The sequence below is a fragment of the Aaosphaeria arxii genome (assembly GCF_010015735.1).
Source record: "Aaosphaeria arxii CBS 175.79 unplaced genomic scaffold BU24scaffold_2, whole genome shotgun sequence".
NCBI lineage: Eukaryota > Fungi > Ascomycota > Dothideomycetes > Pleosporales > Aaosphaeria > Aaosphaeria arxii.
In genome coordinates, this window is record NW_022983475.1 from 3,364,178 (window position 1) to 3,378,037 (window position 13,860).

The window sequence follows — 13,860 nt, forward strand, 5'->3', positions numbered from 1 at the left end:
TTCTCCAGTGAATTTAAATCTCAGAAGTCGGTCATCATTCGACCTTCCAGTGCCTACATGAAAAAATTCGTCTGAGTCGGTCGGATGTTTCAGGGGTCCTCCACGATCGACGAAGCGCGAACCCCGGGGAATTTAAAGTTTCCCAAGAGCAAATTGTCCGTTGGCTTGCTCTATACGGCGGATGTACTTTTTCTTATAGATTGCTTGTTCAAGAAATTATGAGGAACATTGTCCCTTGGCTGTAGATGGTGTGAGCAAGATCAATTTTGGGAATGGATGGGGCGCATACAGCGACGTAGATTGTCTACATCCATAGTTTAGGTTGACCTACGATCGACCCATCAACTCGCCACAACAATACATTCAAGAAACAACAACGACGAAGTATTATTCCGATCGCCCCAAGGCGTCGCAAAGTATCCCTTGGCTCTGCTCCCGACTCAATAAAACAGCGATTGGGAAAGTGCAAAAAGTCCGACCAAGCGTCATGAAGCCCCCAATGCCGCACTTGGCGTTACAGGATACGTTTTAGGATTCTACACACAACATCTGGCTATACGCCACGCCACGGGTCACCAACATCAAATAATGAGGACACCATCCTCCCCATGTTCCTTGCCAGCAATGTGGTTTTCCACACTACATTTTCTTCCACGTTGATAAAAAGAGCTTGGGTGGTGCTTTGGTAAAAGAGTCGTCGGGACGACAGAATATACACGATACAACAACGCGATTTACTTAATACACGACCTCGCTTTATTTTCTCTCTCCCGCTGGTTCTGGAATTATAATTTTCTCCTGTCGGAGACTGGATTCAAAACATGTTTCGCTCAACGCACGACTTAACAATGCCAGGCCACCTGGACGACAAATTGGTCGACAGTGGGCGGTACGACGCTCTCAGGAATACACACAACCACGACCAGGACGATAACCATTCCGAGTCGAGCAGTACCGAAGTTGATGAGGAATGGGGGGACAACGAGGAAGAAGCCGGATCAGACTCTCGACTCAACTGCCCGTCAAAAAAGAGCAGGGAATGGAGAAGGAGAAGAGGGAGTGTCTGGGCGAAGATTCAAAAGTATAGATGGGTGGTCGACACAGCGCTCCTGCTCGTCATTGTTGGGCTTCTACTCGAGAAGAGGTGGTCCCATCGACGGGCGCATAGATATGAGTTCGCGGGGGATGTGACCGGATTTGCACCGAAGTGTAAGTTATCTCATGATTGAGGGGAAAGGGAGAGAAGGCATGAATGGTTACTGAGTTTTTCGAACAGTCTCCCAGCAAATCAAGACATTCAAACCGGATCCGATATTCGTGCCAGAGAACGCATCGGAGTTCTGGAGCTCGGAGACGCAGCAGGCATGGCTCGATATTGTTCCTAGTACGTCCATCCATTCACCCACCCCCTCTCGAATGAATACATCGAGATGCCGAAAAAGATGAAGAAGAAGAAATACACTAACATACCATTCTTCTCTCCAAACAGAAGCTCTAGGCTACGTCCGGATCAACAACACCAAAGACCACGACAACCTCCCCTCCCCCATCCACGACTACGCCGACCAAGCCGTCTTCACGACCTCCATGACGCACCAACTACACTGCCTGCACACTATAATTGACGCGTACACCACGCTCAACGTGACGCGGGACCCCTCTCGCATCGAGTATCCCTGGCACGTCACCCACTGCTTCGAGTACATCCGGCAGGCGATCATGTGTACGGGGGACGTCGCGCTCGAGGGCGCTGCTACGACCTTCCCGCTCGGAGAGGACGGCGAGGATCTCGGTGGTAGTGATGGCTGGGATGCGAAGCATGTTTGTAAGGATTATGGGGAAGTGCTTGAGTATTTGAATCGGGAGGCGGTTGATCAAAATAAGTGGATATGATTGCGAGGCATCGGGATGTCCGGTTGGTGGTTAGATGAATAGGTCCGTAAATGGAATTCTACTATTTCAAGATTGGATCTTTGGGTCCTTGTCTTCCGGGGTGTGATTTATGTGCTTGTGTACTGTGTAACTGTGTGTACAAGAGTCATGATGGTCGTTGTGTACGACAACATAGTGATGCTTCATCAGCTGAAGGATCCTCAGGTTATGACTTGCATGCACCGGTGAGCATCGTATTACTTCTACGAGTATAGTATATTTCATATAACTACTTCCCGGAGGTTACACATAAAAGAACTACATTTATGTACATTATGATACAGTACAGTAGTGCTGTCAGTACATACCTAGCGCATAGTTACCCCATCAATTCTCGGTGTTTTCATCGGCGGTCGCGCGGGCGAACCCAAAGCTCCGATCTCTACATCACACAGCTACTATTGCCGGTCGGAGAAAGTCCAATCGCTCGGTCTCAAAATAAAACAGCGATGCGGGCGTAAGAAACGTACGAGTTACGGCGGATCATTGATATGCGAGTTGTCGCAGGGAAGAGACTCGAAGGTGTCCAATGAGAGGCCACGGATACTCAATTTATAACTGGCCGCGCATCGATCAACGGCGACGCCGAAGGGCGAAATGTGGGCTCGATGGGTAGATACGATGGGCCGGATTGGGATGGACGAGATGGGATGGGATAGGATGGTAAGGAAGGGATATGGATGGAATTGGGATACATTAGGCGGGCACGGAGTCGACAGTTGCCCCGTCCACGATTGGATTTTGAAGTTGATTTGAATTTGATGGTTGACCGAGGCAACATTTGACAGTCGTTAGTTCTTCTACTACTGGCTGCCCAGCAATTACCTCCGAGCTCTCTACTTCCTCACTTCCAATCACACACAACTCAATTGTCTGCCGCTCGTGACTTCTCACGGCCAACGCCACGTGGGATTCAAAGTGCCAATCTTCCCCGCAATATCCCTTTCATCCAAGGACCGGAATACAGCAGCCGAGCCAGACACACAAAGGTACTGCAAGGGTACACGGGAGAACAAGTCCATCCACTTTGGGATATGGTTGCGAACGGAATGACGACTGTGAAATAATAAGCAGTAACAATCAAGTGGACTACTAGTGGAAAGAGATATACATGTATAACATCATTGAACGACACCTGCCTGGAGATTCTCAATTTTCCCATTGTCCGACCCGCTCACAATAAAAGGCCTCATCCCATCTACAATAACCACGGCACGGCAGCAGTGTACATACGGAGTACATACGTACGTTACTACGTTGTATCCACTACGCACCTGCGAGTAAGAAACTAAGTCGCTTACAGAGACCAAGGCCTCGGAACCGTTCATTTCATTCGACACCAACGTTCCAATCGCAAGCGACCAGTATATACATAATAAGGCTGAGACAACAAAGTACCATATTCTCTTCTCGGAATAACGACCAGGGGACCTCTTGGATTTACCACTCGGAGTGCATACCCTATCCGGACTGGGACGAAAAGGGATACCTTACTACACACCATCACGAGGAGGGGGGAATTCCCTTCAGCTCGCTCTATCAGCCACGTTCTGCATTGCATCTCGTGTCGTACGGGGTGTACACAATACGTTTAACCAATCTATAAGCTTTGGTTCCGCTGCATTTTACGCACCTTGGTAAACCGCTTCGCATCGCAATCCACGGCGCCAATTGCAATCGCTCGTCTTCAAGATGTCTGAAGGAGGAAAATTAAAGAACTCGCCACTCGTCTTTGTAGTGGCTGGTGCGATTCTTTCCTATGTCGTCTACACACAAATCATGCTCTACCTCGCACGGAAGCGAATGATGAAAGATCATGGCTGCAAACCATGCAAGGCCATCTACAACAAGGACCCTATATTCGGGCTCGACGTGCTCCGGTCTAACACGAAGAACGCCAAAGAACACAAGATCCTGGAGCGAAACCTCGAGCGCCTCCACGAACTGGACTGCAAGACATTCCGCTCCCGACTGGTGAACCAGCCCATCATCGTGACCGTCGAGCCAGAGAACATCAAGACGGTGCTGAGTCTCAAGTTTAAGGACTACTCCATCGGCCACAGGGGACAGGCCTTCACGCCGCTGCTAGGCCACGGCATCTTCACGACAGACGGCGACCGATGGGCCAACTCTCGACATCTACTCCGACCCAACTTCGCGCGCGACCAGGTGGCCGACCTCAGTATGCTTGAGCGGCACTTCAAGCTCCTCCTCAAGGTGATCCCCAAGGATGGCGCGACCGTCGACCTGCAGGAACTCTTCTTCCGCATGACTATCGACTCTGCCACCGAGTTCCTCTTCAACCACTCCACCAACTCCCTCCGCATGGTCGGCCAGCGAGACCAAGTCGCCAACGAAGACGACATCTTCGCCCGGGCCTTCCAGACCGCCCAGGACGACATCACCGTCCGCACCCGCCTCGGCTTCCTCTCCTACTTCCGCAAGAACAAGGAAGCCGACGAAGCGAACCGCATCTGCCACGAGTACGTCGACAAATGGGTCGACGAGGCCGTCCGCTGGCGCGAGGGCCGCGACCGCGACGCCGAGAAGGCCGACGCCAAAGTCGACGAGCGCTACGTCTTCATCCACGAGCTCGCCAAGCAGACCAAGGACAAGAAACAGATCCGCGACGAGCTCATCAACATCCTGCTCGCCGGCCGCGACACCACCGCCTCCCTCCTCAGCAACATGTTCGTCTACATCGCGAAGGACCCCCGCATATGGGCCAAGCTACGCGAGGAGGTCGCACCACTGGAGGGTCGCTTGCCGACGTACGAGGAGCTGCGTAGCTTCAAGTACGTCAAGTGGTGCTTGAACGAATGTAAGTCTCCCATCTCGTCCCTCCCCGCCCCCCTTCCCCCTGTCATACCCGGATTTCCCAACAAAGACACAGCCTTCTAACGCAACCTGCAGCTCTCCGCGTCAACCCCGTCGTACCCGCCAACTCCCGCCTCGCCACCCGCGACACCGTCCTCCCGCTCGGCGGCGGTCCCGACGGCACATCCTCCCTATTCGTCCCCGCCGGCACCATCGTCGCCTACTCCCTGTACTCGATGCACCGGCGCACCGACTACTACGGCGCCGACGCGGAGGTCTTCCGCCCTGAGCGCTGGGAGCACCTTCGCCCCGGGTGGGAGTACCTTCCGTTCAACGGCGGGCCGAGGATCTGTCTCGGCCAGCAGTATGCGCTCACGGAGGCGGGGTACGTGTTGGTGAGGATGGTGCAGGAGTTTGCGGAGCTGGAGAGTAGGGATCAGGGGCCTTGGGAGGAGTCGTTGACGTTGACGCTGTGTAGTCGGAATGGGACGATGGTGGGGTTGAAGAGGTGATGGGTGGGATAGAATACGTTTTTGAATCGTCTTTGCTTTGGCTTCGGCTTCGTAGCTGGGTTTGGGACATGGGCTTTACGTATCGTGGTATTATATGATGGTCCGCTTCGTTGCTTCGTTGGATATGAGTAGGTAAAGTGATAGTACGAAAGGGGCAGGCCGTAAATGGAGAGGCCGCTTTTATACCCGGATATGAAGTAGGCATGTAATGAATAATAGACTACCATGGCTTTCAAAAACACCACATTCTATTCCTTGTATCTTTATCATATCGTTCGAACGTCGGGTCATCAGCCCCATACAAAGACAGACTCACACAATTCGTGATCATCTATCTGGCATCTCAGCCCAAGCGAACGTCAATTTCCTCCGTCTCAGCACCATCCCAGAAGCTTTGTTCAACTCTCCCCAGCCCCTTGCGGTACGCAATCCCATCTTTCCACTCGATCAAAAGCACATTATAGAATCGATACTTTCCGTTGTCCGCTCTTACTGAATCGTCGGGCTTCCAATGCCTTCCTGATTCCCGGCCCAAATGATCGTATTCGGCAAAGATCCGGTTGAAAAAAAACTCCACTTTACTGCCATCCACCTCTGCCTTACCTATACAGATAAGCTCGCATTCTTCGCTCGTGTTTTCCGGGTCTGCGTCGTAACTAATCCCACCGCTGATGGGACCATCTGAAGTGGCCATCAGACTGTATAGGTATGGAGTTCTGATGAATCTGTTTTCGACTTTGTACCCGCGGCGAAGATATAGTCGCTGCGAACGAAACTCTAAGATTGGACTGTACCTTCGGGTCGGTTGAACAAGAGGGTGACAAGGTATAGGGACTGGTTGACGAAACCGGTAACCAGGTGGTAGGACGCCAGAGTCAGGTGTCATACCAGCACCCTCCCATGAGAGTTGAGAGAATCTGTAGTATGTGTTTGAGATGTTCTCAAGTAAACCTGTCGATAAGTTCCTTTTTTTCCAGGATACTGTTGGCGATACAACCACATCCAAATTACAAACCCCTCTTCTTTTGCCAGTGTCGATATACGGATGTGTGTGGATCCACATCGTTGTATTGACAGGCCCATCCCAACTTAGCCAGGACCAGCTTGGGAAAGCATTCAAGACGCGCCCATCGGCGTCCTTCCGCCGTCCTTCACCTATGCGAGGGTACCATAAAAGGCATCCGTCAAAGAACATCTCAGGAATGCCGAACAAACAGCCTCCTTCCATGGCGCGGCTTACGGTTTGCACGATGGCAGAGAAAGCATTGTATGCATCCGTAGGTAGGGTGAGGTAACGATACGAATACATGTCTACCAGATCAGCATACTTGTCGATATATGGCCAAGCAAAATATAGATCGTCTTGTGCTGGTAAGACTACCCAAGGACATGTATTTAGTGGTTTTGGACAGCTTTCCCTCCTAGTGGTCTGATTGCATCTCCACTTCACCATGTCATCTTTGAAATGGAGCCCTCTTCTGCTCAAGTGCTCTTCTTGGAATGTCTGAACATATTAGCGCACATAAATCACAGTCTTCGGAGATATCATACCCAGCCTCGAGTTTCATGGAGGGACCAAACATTCTCCAATGTATCGGGAACCACACGACAAGAGGAGCTAAACTGGAGAGGGGTGAGATTAGCTGAGCGCGATTGTCCTTTCCTATCAATTCCACGTAGTCCGTAGGAATCATCCCCATCTTGTGCGATGATAGTCAGGTAAGCATGGGAGTAGATCGCAGCCATAGCATCCAGCTGCTCAGCTTTCATTTCCTCATCGTCTTGAACAATGCAAAATCGGTCGATCCAAATGTACTCCAACCCCAACAACCCGGTTAGGAGCATACTGTCACGGATCGTTTGCGGTAATCTTGCTCTAATCGATGGTGCATCAAGAGCATCCTCAACCGAGAGCGTCGAAACGTTACTGAGTAGAGTCTTCAATGCATCTGCATGCTTTCCCCAAACATAACTCAAAGCTACATAGCTGCATGGAAGCCTCCTAGACTCGAGGCATTTCCGAACCACATTGATCAATAGTATTTCCGTTGGGGGGCTCGACAATGTGCGCCACTCATCTTTAATGGAGTGGCATATTCCGCCATGGTTATTGTTGCAATCAGTGATCCAACCACGAATACGATCAAGGTCAATCCAATGTGGGTCGATGGAAATGTCGCCATTACAAAGGTCCCAGTCAGAAGATAGTTCGTGAAGTATCGCGCCATTAAAATGCTTGAAGAGAGTATCTTAGCTCTGCTCTTGAGGGCACTGAGAAATCTTACAGGACCATATTGGAGCCCATGCCCGCTGCACATGTAAGTTCCATTGAATGAATTAACGCCTATTGACGTCAATGTTATGTGATGTGTGTCTTCAAAACATTCTCGAGGGGTCTGGAAAAGATGCAGGAGCCTGTCGATGGTTGCACAAATTTCACTGTTTTTCAGAGGACTCCGCTCCCAAACAACTTCCTCGTTGACCTTATCAAGCTTCTGCCGATAATTGGAGATGGCCTTCGATATATCGTCGCATATCAAGCACATGTTCCCAGTTGGTGCGGAGTCCAGTAGTCAGTGAGCAAGAGAGTGAGTAAATTGCAGCGATTGGAAACAATGCGTTCAAGAACGCCGAAGAAAAGAATGAAGGGGCAGTGTAAGCTGCCCGTGTAACTAGTTATATCGTCGCCTGAGTCATCATACAAGTCCTGCATATGCAAGTAGGAACCAGGACTCAAGGCAGAAATCTGCCGGGACGGTGAGCGAGGTCGGAAGGCTGATGCCATGCTCTCTTTGTGCAATTCCGAAGTGGGTGAGCAACCATTCATATAAGCTAAGCCGGAGAGATTGATCAGAGCGTCATTTCGTATCAATGTACCGGTTGTTGCGGTATGTTTTGGTTGTTAGTTGTAGCAGTAGTTCTAGGCAGTAGTTATAGCAGCTGTAGACTCGTAGTAGAAGTAGTAGCCCCACCATAACCACACCTCCCTTCCTCTATCGATAAGACCAAAAATATTCCACTTGGTCCTTCCCAACCCCGCGAACCTCTTCAAAAATTTCCGTAGGCATCAACACCACTTACATATCCTCCTCCCAACTGCACATACACAGAGTTTTTGTTTTCCTACGAAACGCTCTCGTTATATCTCGATATAACGCGACATACCTTAAACCTACAACCTCACATCAACAACCCTTCACCACCACAAAGCCCAAGAAAGACAATAAAAGAGACATATCAAAATGCCACCAAAGTCCAAACCCAGCAACCCCCCAGACACCCGGCCCCTAATCAACCTCACCAAATCCACGCAAATCCTCCTCTCACACTACCAATCCTCCCTCCTACCCGCGAAGCTCTCCTCCTCCTCCAATGTCTCCTCCACCTCCTCCAGTTCCACAACAACGACATCAAACCCCCTCGACACCATAAAAGCCACCACCACGCTCCTCCGCTCGCACACGACGACGCTCTCCCTCCTCCTGCTAACCCCGCCCTTCACGCCCACGGCCGTCGCGACAAAGCTCAGCGATGTGACCATGAAATCGCTGACCAACATGGTCAACGCGGCGGCGTCGCCCTCGGGCATGGGCGCGCTGATGCGCAGCGAAGTCTCGGCGGGCGTGCGGCGGGTTCTTAGCGCGTGGGGGAAGCTTCTTGCGCTCGTGGGGCGGCTTGCGGAGAAGGGGGCCGTGGCAGAGGCGGAGGCGGAGAAGCAGGAGGTGCTGTCTATCACGGGTGTGGTTTGGGAGGCGTGCGATGCGCTGTTGAAGATTTGTCAGGATGGGGTGGTGGGGGTGGTGGTTAGGAAGGCGGAGGGGTTCAGGGCGGTGTTGCTGGATGCGGTGGAGGAATTGAAGGAGTGGGGGGAGGATGTGGATGATGAGGAGGGGGATGCTGCGGAGGGGAGCGACGGCGAGGGGGGGAATGAGTTCGCGGATGAAGATGAAATTTTCGGGGCGGCGAATAAGTTGGGGAAGGGGGATAAGGAGCTTAAGGCGCTGCTGGACACGAGTGTCAAGCGACTGAAGATGGTGGGGATCTTTTACCAGGCGTTGATCAAGAGGAGGTTAAAGACATTCCCCAGTCCCACGTCGTCCGCGACGAATGGAGAGACAGCAGACGGAACGCAGACAGATCCCACCACGAAGTTGGAGCAGCTCATGGACCTGCTGAAGACGATACCAGACACGATCGACGACCTAGCAAGCGCATTTTACGACCTCAACGAAGACGAAGCCAAAGAGACGCTGGACCAATGCTGCTCCGAGGCCAAGCGCGCAGCGGAGATCGTCAAGCAGAGCTGGACCGGACAAGACGACGAGTTCACGGCATGGGCTGGGAAGTTCATCAGCGCGCTCGAAGCCGCGTGAAAATGGTCCATATAATAGAATAAGTCAAACTTAAAAACGAATCTAAAAAGAAGAATATAAAAGGGACAATCAACATCACGGACACACACATCTTGCAAGAATTGCTCCAGTGCATCATTTGTGGTAGTGAGGAAAAGTGAACAGGCAAGCTTCGCCAAATGGTCGAAGCTCCCCCCTTTCCTTCTTGTTCAATTGTTTTGTCCCAAAAGATATCTTATGCCTGTGTGAAGACGCCGACCCAGAAGTCAAACAATGTTTCCTTTCTCCTTCTCGAAACGATTTAAATCCAAGCTTCCACCGACGAATGAATGAACGTGATCCAAAGCTCTACTCACTCCCCAAAAAAGAAGAAGCCAAGAGTGAGTATGTATGCGCTTATCCCCCCCCCTGACCTACACCCTTACACGATCTACAACGCAAAAGCAGCAACCATACCCATCGCGACAGCACCAAGACTCGCGACGTTCACGACCGCAGCGCCGGGGGAGCTCGTGGGCGAGGAGGTCGCGCTCGCGGTGTTGGTTGCGAGCGCGATGGAGGGGATGTCGGTTACGTTTACGCCTGCGGACTGGCAGAAGGCGCTGACGCCGTTGCTGATTGCTACGAGGGAAAACCTGTTAGTATATGTGGGTGGAGTGCGGAGGGGAAGGGAAGGAGACGTACTGTTAAGCTCGGTCTGGGTGCAGCTGGACTGGGGGAGACAGCTTGTGAGGCTCTCTGTGACCTTGTCCTTGCCGGTTGTGCAGATGCATTTGCGGTCAGTCAGGTCGCATGAGGAGGAGCCGATGGCGGAGAGTAGGCAGGAAGTCTAGATTTGGAATCTTGTCAGTGGGTTTGTCGCATTGGGGGGAGTGGGTGGTGAGATGTTATTTGGGTGGGTGACGTACGGCGCAGGACGGGAGACCGGCGATCTGGGCGTTGACGACGGCGAGCGAAGCCGCGAAGGTGAGGGCGGAGAGCGAGAACTTCATTTTGATGTGTTGGTAGAGTGTTGGAGGTGATGTGATATGTGTATGCGACGAGTAGGTATGGCGATGAGAGCAATTGAAGTAGACACAGGAAATTGGGAGTTGGTGGTTTGACTCGAGTTATATGTGTGTATGGATATATAAAGTTGGGAAAGGGTAACGACCGGGTGTAATAGAGGAAAGGTAGAGGCAAAGTAAAATGGTAAGTTAGGAAAGGACAAGAAGACAAGCGTGAAGTCTAAAAAAGGTTATGAAGGCAAGTGGAGAGAGAGAAGATGGAGAGATGGGGATGATACAGTAGTATACAAGTATTCTGAGGAGGACACGGACTACTCGTACTCTACTCTATTGCTGTTTGGCCTACCGTTTGGTCTACCACTCTCCACCTCCCGTCTAATCAGAAGGAAGAGCAGAGCCCCAAGGCGCGCCATCGAACACGGTCATCATTATTGCAAGGATCCCAATCATTTCCCAAGACTGAACAGATACTCGATACTCTTCCTGTGTCTAAATACGGTTTAAGGCGTGGACTCCTCCGGGGCGCAGCAGTTGAGCACCCTCCAGCAATTACACACCAGAGGCAACCAGCCAGCCAGCAATAGCATACACAGCACACAACCATCACACACTTGCTGCACGAATCCACTTGCAACGATAGTTAAGTAACATCAATCACCCGTCAGTCCATTATTCTTCCAACTTAGCCACCCAAGTAAGCGTAAGCTTTCCCCCCTCAAATACCTAAAACGTCCATCGATGCCCCCAATGACAGCCGCTTTAAGGGTCACAATGGTGGAGACCCGCCAAGTGCACATCCCTCTAGCTACGAGTACCCAGACGTCTAGTTACGAGTACCCAGACGTCTAGTTACGAGTACGGCGTCCAAATCCAATCTAATCCAATCCTATTTCTTATTATTGCATCACATTAACGGAATCCCAAGCGACCTCTACGAAACTGCGCAGGCCACGAGACTCTTCGCCGGTGCAGCGTGACATCGGACCTTTGGATCTTCCTCAAGGGCCGTCCAAACGGTACGAGTCGCAAAAGAGCACAACCAGACCGCAAAGCCCTCGAAACCCCGTGGGACGGACAACTATTGGGGATTCGACGCCGAGTTTGTCAAAAGTGCTAAAATACAACAGTGAGAAATGCGCCGTTGCAAAGGTTGTTGACGTAAGGTTTGGGCCCGGGGGTACACTAATATGACGTTTATCTACCAAACAACGCTCCATAGAGGGATACTTCGAGGTTCTGAACTTTGAAGCCGTCCCATGGGAATTGAGTTCGACGCTTTCGAAAAGTCTCGAACTCTGCTTGACGGTAGCCGAGAGCCGATATGCAAGGCATAATAGCAGCCAGACTGACAGACAGATAAGGCAGACGGAGGGGGAAGGTCAGGCAATCGGACTGTTTGTATCAGGGCCTAGTATTGTCACATCTTCCCATTGATTGTTGCTTGTACAAGTCGACATGTAGACGCTTTCGGAACAATCACACATGCACGAAAACACAAACGCAAATCGTACACCAGGACACCCGTCAAGAAGGCAGCCGTTCCCGTTGCAGTTACAAATACAATCAATCAATCCGAAATCATACCATAGGAGTATGCTCGACTACACCCTCGACGATGATCCCCGTACGATAACTCTCAAGTCCCTCATTGTTCCTAGGAAAGACCTGGAGTAGAGACAACTCTGAAACCCCAACGTATCCAACGAACCATAGCACGTCTGTAGATCAGAATCTCCATCTCCCCACTTATGTAGTCGTAAGAATCTTCTCATATTCTAGACCTTTTTTTTTTTCAACCTATTCATCTACTTGCTCAAGTCTATGGTACTATTTCCCTACACAATACTACCTCTCACTCACTCAAAAGAAAAAGCCAAATAATTATTAAAGTATTGAAAGTTCTCCTGCGCCCAGCGCCAGCCCAGGTGTTTCAGCCCCAAGACGACCTGCCCTGCCCTGCCTGCCTACCCGCCGACCGCCGCCGCCAAACCCTTGCATTAGCCCGCGCCCGGCGTAGAATTTTCGTTGCGCCGCACACGCATAGCTACGCACGCACGCACCGCACAGCAGGGGTGTCGAGCAGCAGATCAGGGGCTACCTTGTGTGTGTGTGCGGTGCGCCTCCGACTGCCGTATCTATCGTACCGCTGACTTTCGATTAATACGTCTTGGTGGTCCAGCTGGGCGATGATGCTGAGGAGGCTAAGGCCGAGTAAATAAAGTCGGAGGGAATAATTGCTTAAATACATATCGATATTGGTGGTCGACATATGGGACCTTTGTAGATAGGTATTAGCATTGACCTAGCAGATACAAATATACAAAGCATATAACCATACCCTACATCCTCGATCCTCAGCTCCCCCTCAGCTCACCACGGTACACATGAGACCCCAACGCCACTTAACCTCGACATGCAGATCAATAACTCACACTCACAAGTACCTGACCCAGCCACGGTTCGCTTATTGCATATGCATATTGATGTGATGGCAGATGAAGGTTCCGACTTGTGGTTTGTGATATGATAGTACTCTATATGATGCGAGTGTATATAATGCGATACATACTCCGTACAATGCGATGAATACTGGAGTACAGTATACTAAATAGGTAGGTGGATACCATGCTATCCGCTGTACCGTGTGCAGTCATAAGTAATAAATGAATATAATGACACCTAGCCTTGGGGACGAATCGATGGCTTGGTCGATACGCCCGAGAAGCGGGTGCGGTACTACCCGTTCGTACCTTAGCTCTTGCCTACCTTATATTGCAAGACGATATTTCCATACCTACACGGTATGATGAGTTCTCCGAACTCGTTAAGAAGAGGGATCAGAATCGATTTTGTTCTCGCAATGAGGATTGGCCAAGTCTAGATCTGAGATTCAGTAGTTGTGCAAGAGTCACTATTATATGAGATCGAACATCACCATTCACATCACATATGTACACGATCGTTGGGGAGTCTTTTGTAGTTCCTTGTTCAGGTGTGACAATTCAACACTATCTTATAAGGTGGTCCTCCAGACCTATACATGTATTCTTACTTCATCTGCCTCCAGCAGATATTTCGAGAGAGCAAATTGGGAGTGGATGGTTGTAAGGAAAGGTCCCTCCCCCAGACGCTTGTATGCCCGTCCGTCCGACATTGTCCAGTAACACCGGTCCCATATAATCCAGCTATATATGCCGGTGCGTATGCTTGCATGTCCCGTGGAGGTCCCGCAGTCTAGGT

At 50.8% G+C, this 13,860-nt stretch overlaps 6 protein-coding genes across 6 annotated transcripts; 4 read left to right on the top strand and 2 right to left on the bottom strand.

Moving 5' to 3' along the window:
* Positions 1-716: 716 nt before the first annotated feature.
* Positions 717-1,547, top strand: BU24DRAFT_419321 (uncharacterized protein). The gene is made up of 2 exons (XM_033527188.1): positions 717-1,209; positions 1,277-1,547. Exons 1-2 carry the CDS (start codon positions 849-851, stop codon positions 1,444-1,446), a joined length of 531 nt encoding a protein of 176 aa, XP_033388035.1. The 5' UTR covers positions 717-848; the 3' UTR covers positions 1,447-1,547.
* Positions 1,194-1,939, top strand: BU24DRAFT_419322 (uncharacterized protein). Its single transcript, XM_033527189.1, has one exon. It carries the CDS (start codon positions 1,588-1,590, stop codon positions 1,891-1,893), a length of 306 nt encoding a protein of 101 aa, XP_033388036.1. The 5' UTR covers positions 1,194-1,587; the 3' UTR covers positions 1,894-1,939.
* A 1,450-nt stretch (positions 1,940-3,389) lies between these two features.
* On the top strand, positions 3,390-5,433 carry BU24DRAFT_125513 (cytochrome P450). Its single transcript, XM_033520946.1, has 2 exons — positions 3,390-4,753; positions 4,846-5,433. The coding sequence occupies exons 1-2, from the start codon at positions 3,625-3,627 to the stop codon at positions 5,259-5,261; spliced, it is 1,545 nt and encodes a 514-aa protein (XP_033388037.1). The 5' UTR covers positions 3,390-3,624; the 3' UTR covers positions 5,262-5,433.
* A 38-nt stretch (positions 5,434-5,471) lies between these two features.
* On the bottom strand, positions 5,472-7,807 carry BU24DRAFT_448137 (HET-domain-containing protein; the record flags this gene model as incomplete). Its single annotated transcript, XM_033530865.1, has 3 exons — positions 5,472-6,765; positions 6,813-7,496; positions 7,547-7,807. 3 exons carry the CDS (start codon positions 7,805-7,807, stop codon positions 5,605-5,607), a joined length of 2,106 nt encoding a protein of 701 aa, XP_033388038.1. The 3' UTR covers positions 5,472-5,604.
* A 449-nt stretch (positions 7,808-8,256) lies between these two features.
* BU24DRAFT_365350 (uncharacterized protein) lies at positions 8,257-9,967 on the top strand. Its single transcript, XM_033524271.1, has one exon. It carries the CDS (start codon positions 8,504-8,506, stop codon positions 9,632-9,634), a length of 1,131 nt encoding a protein of 376 aa, XP_033388039.1. The 5' UTR covers positions 8,257-8,503; the 3' UTR covers positions 9,635-9,967.
* BU24DRAFT_419326 (uncharacterized protein) lies at positions 9,846-10,994 on the bottom strand. The gene is made up of 3 exons (XM_033527190.1): positions 10,522-10,994; positions 10,298-10,442; positions 9,846-10,234 (listed from the first exon to the last, which is right to left on the bottom strand). Exons 1-3 carry the CDS (start codon positions 10,603-10,605, stop codon positions 10,044-10,046), a joined length of 420 nt encoding a protein of 139 aa, XP_033388040.1. The 5' UTR covers positions 10,606-10,994; the 3' UTR covers positions 9,846-10,043.
* Between the last annotated feature and the right edge of the window lie 2,866 nt (positions 10,995-13,860).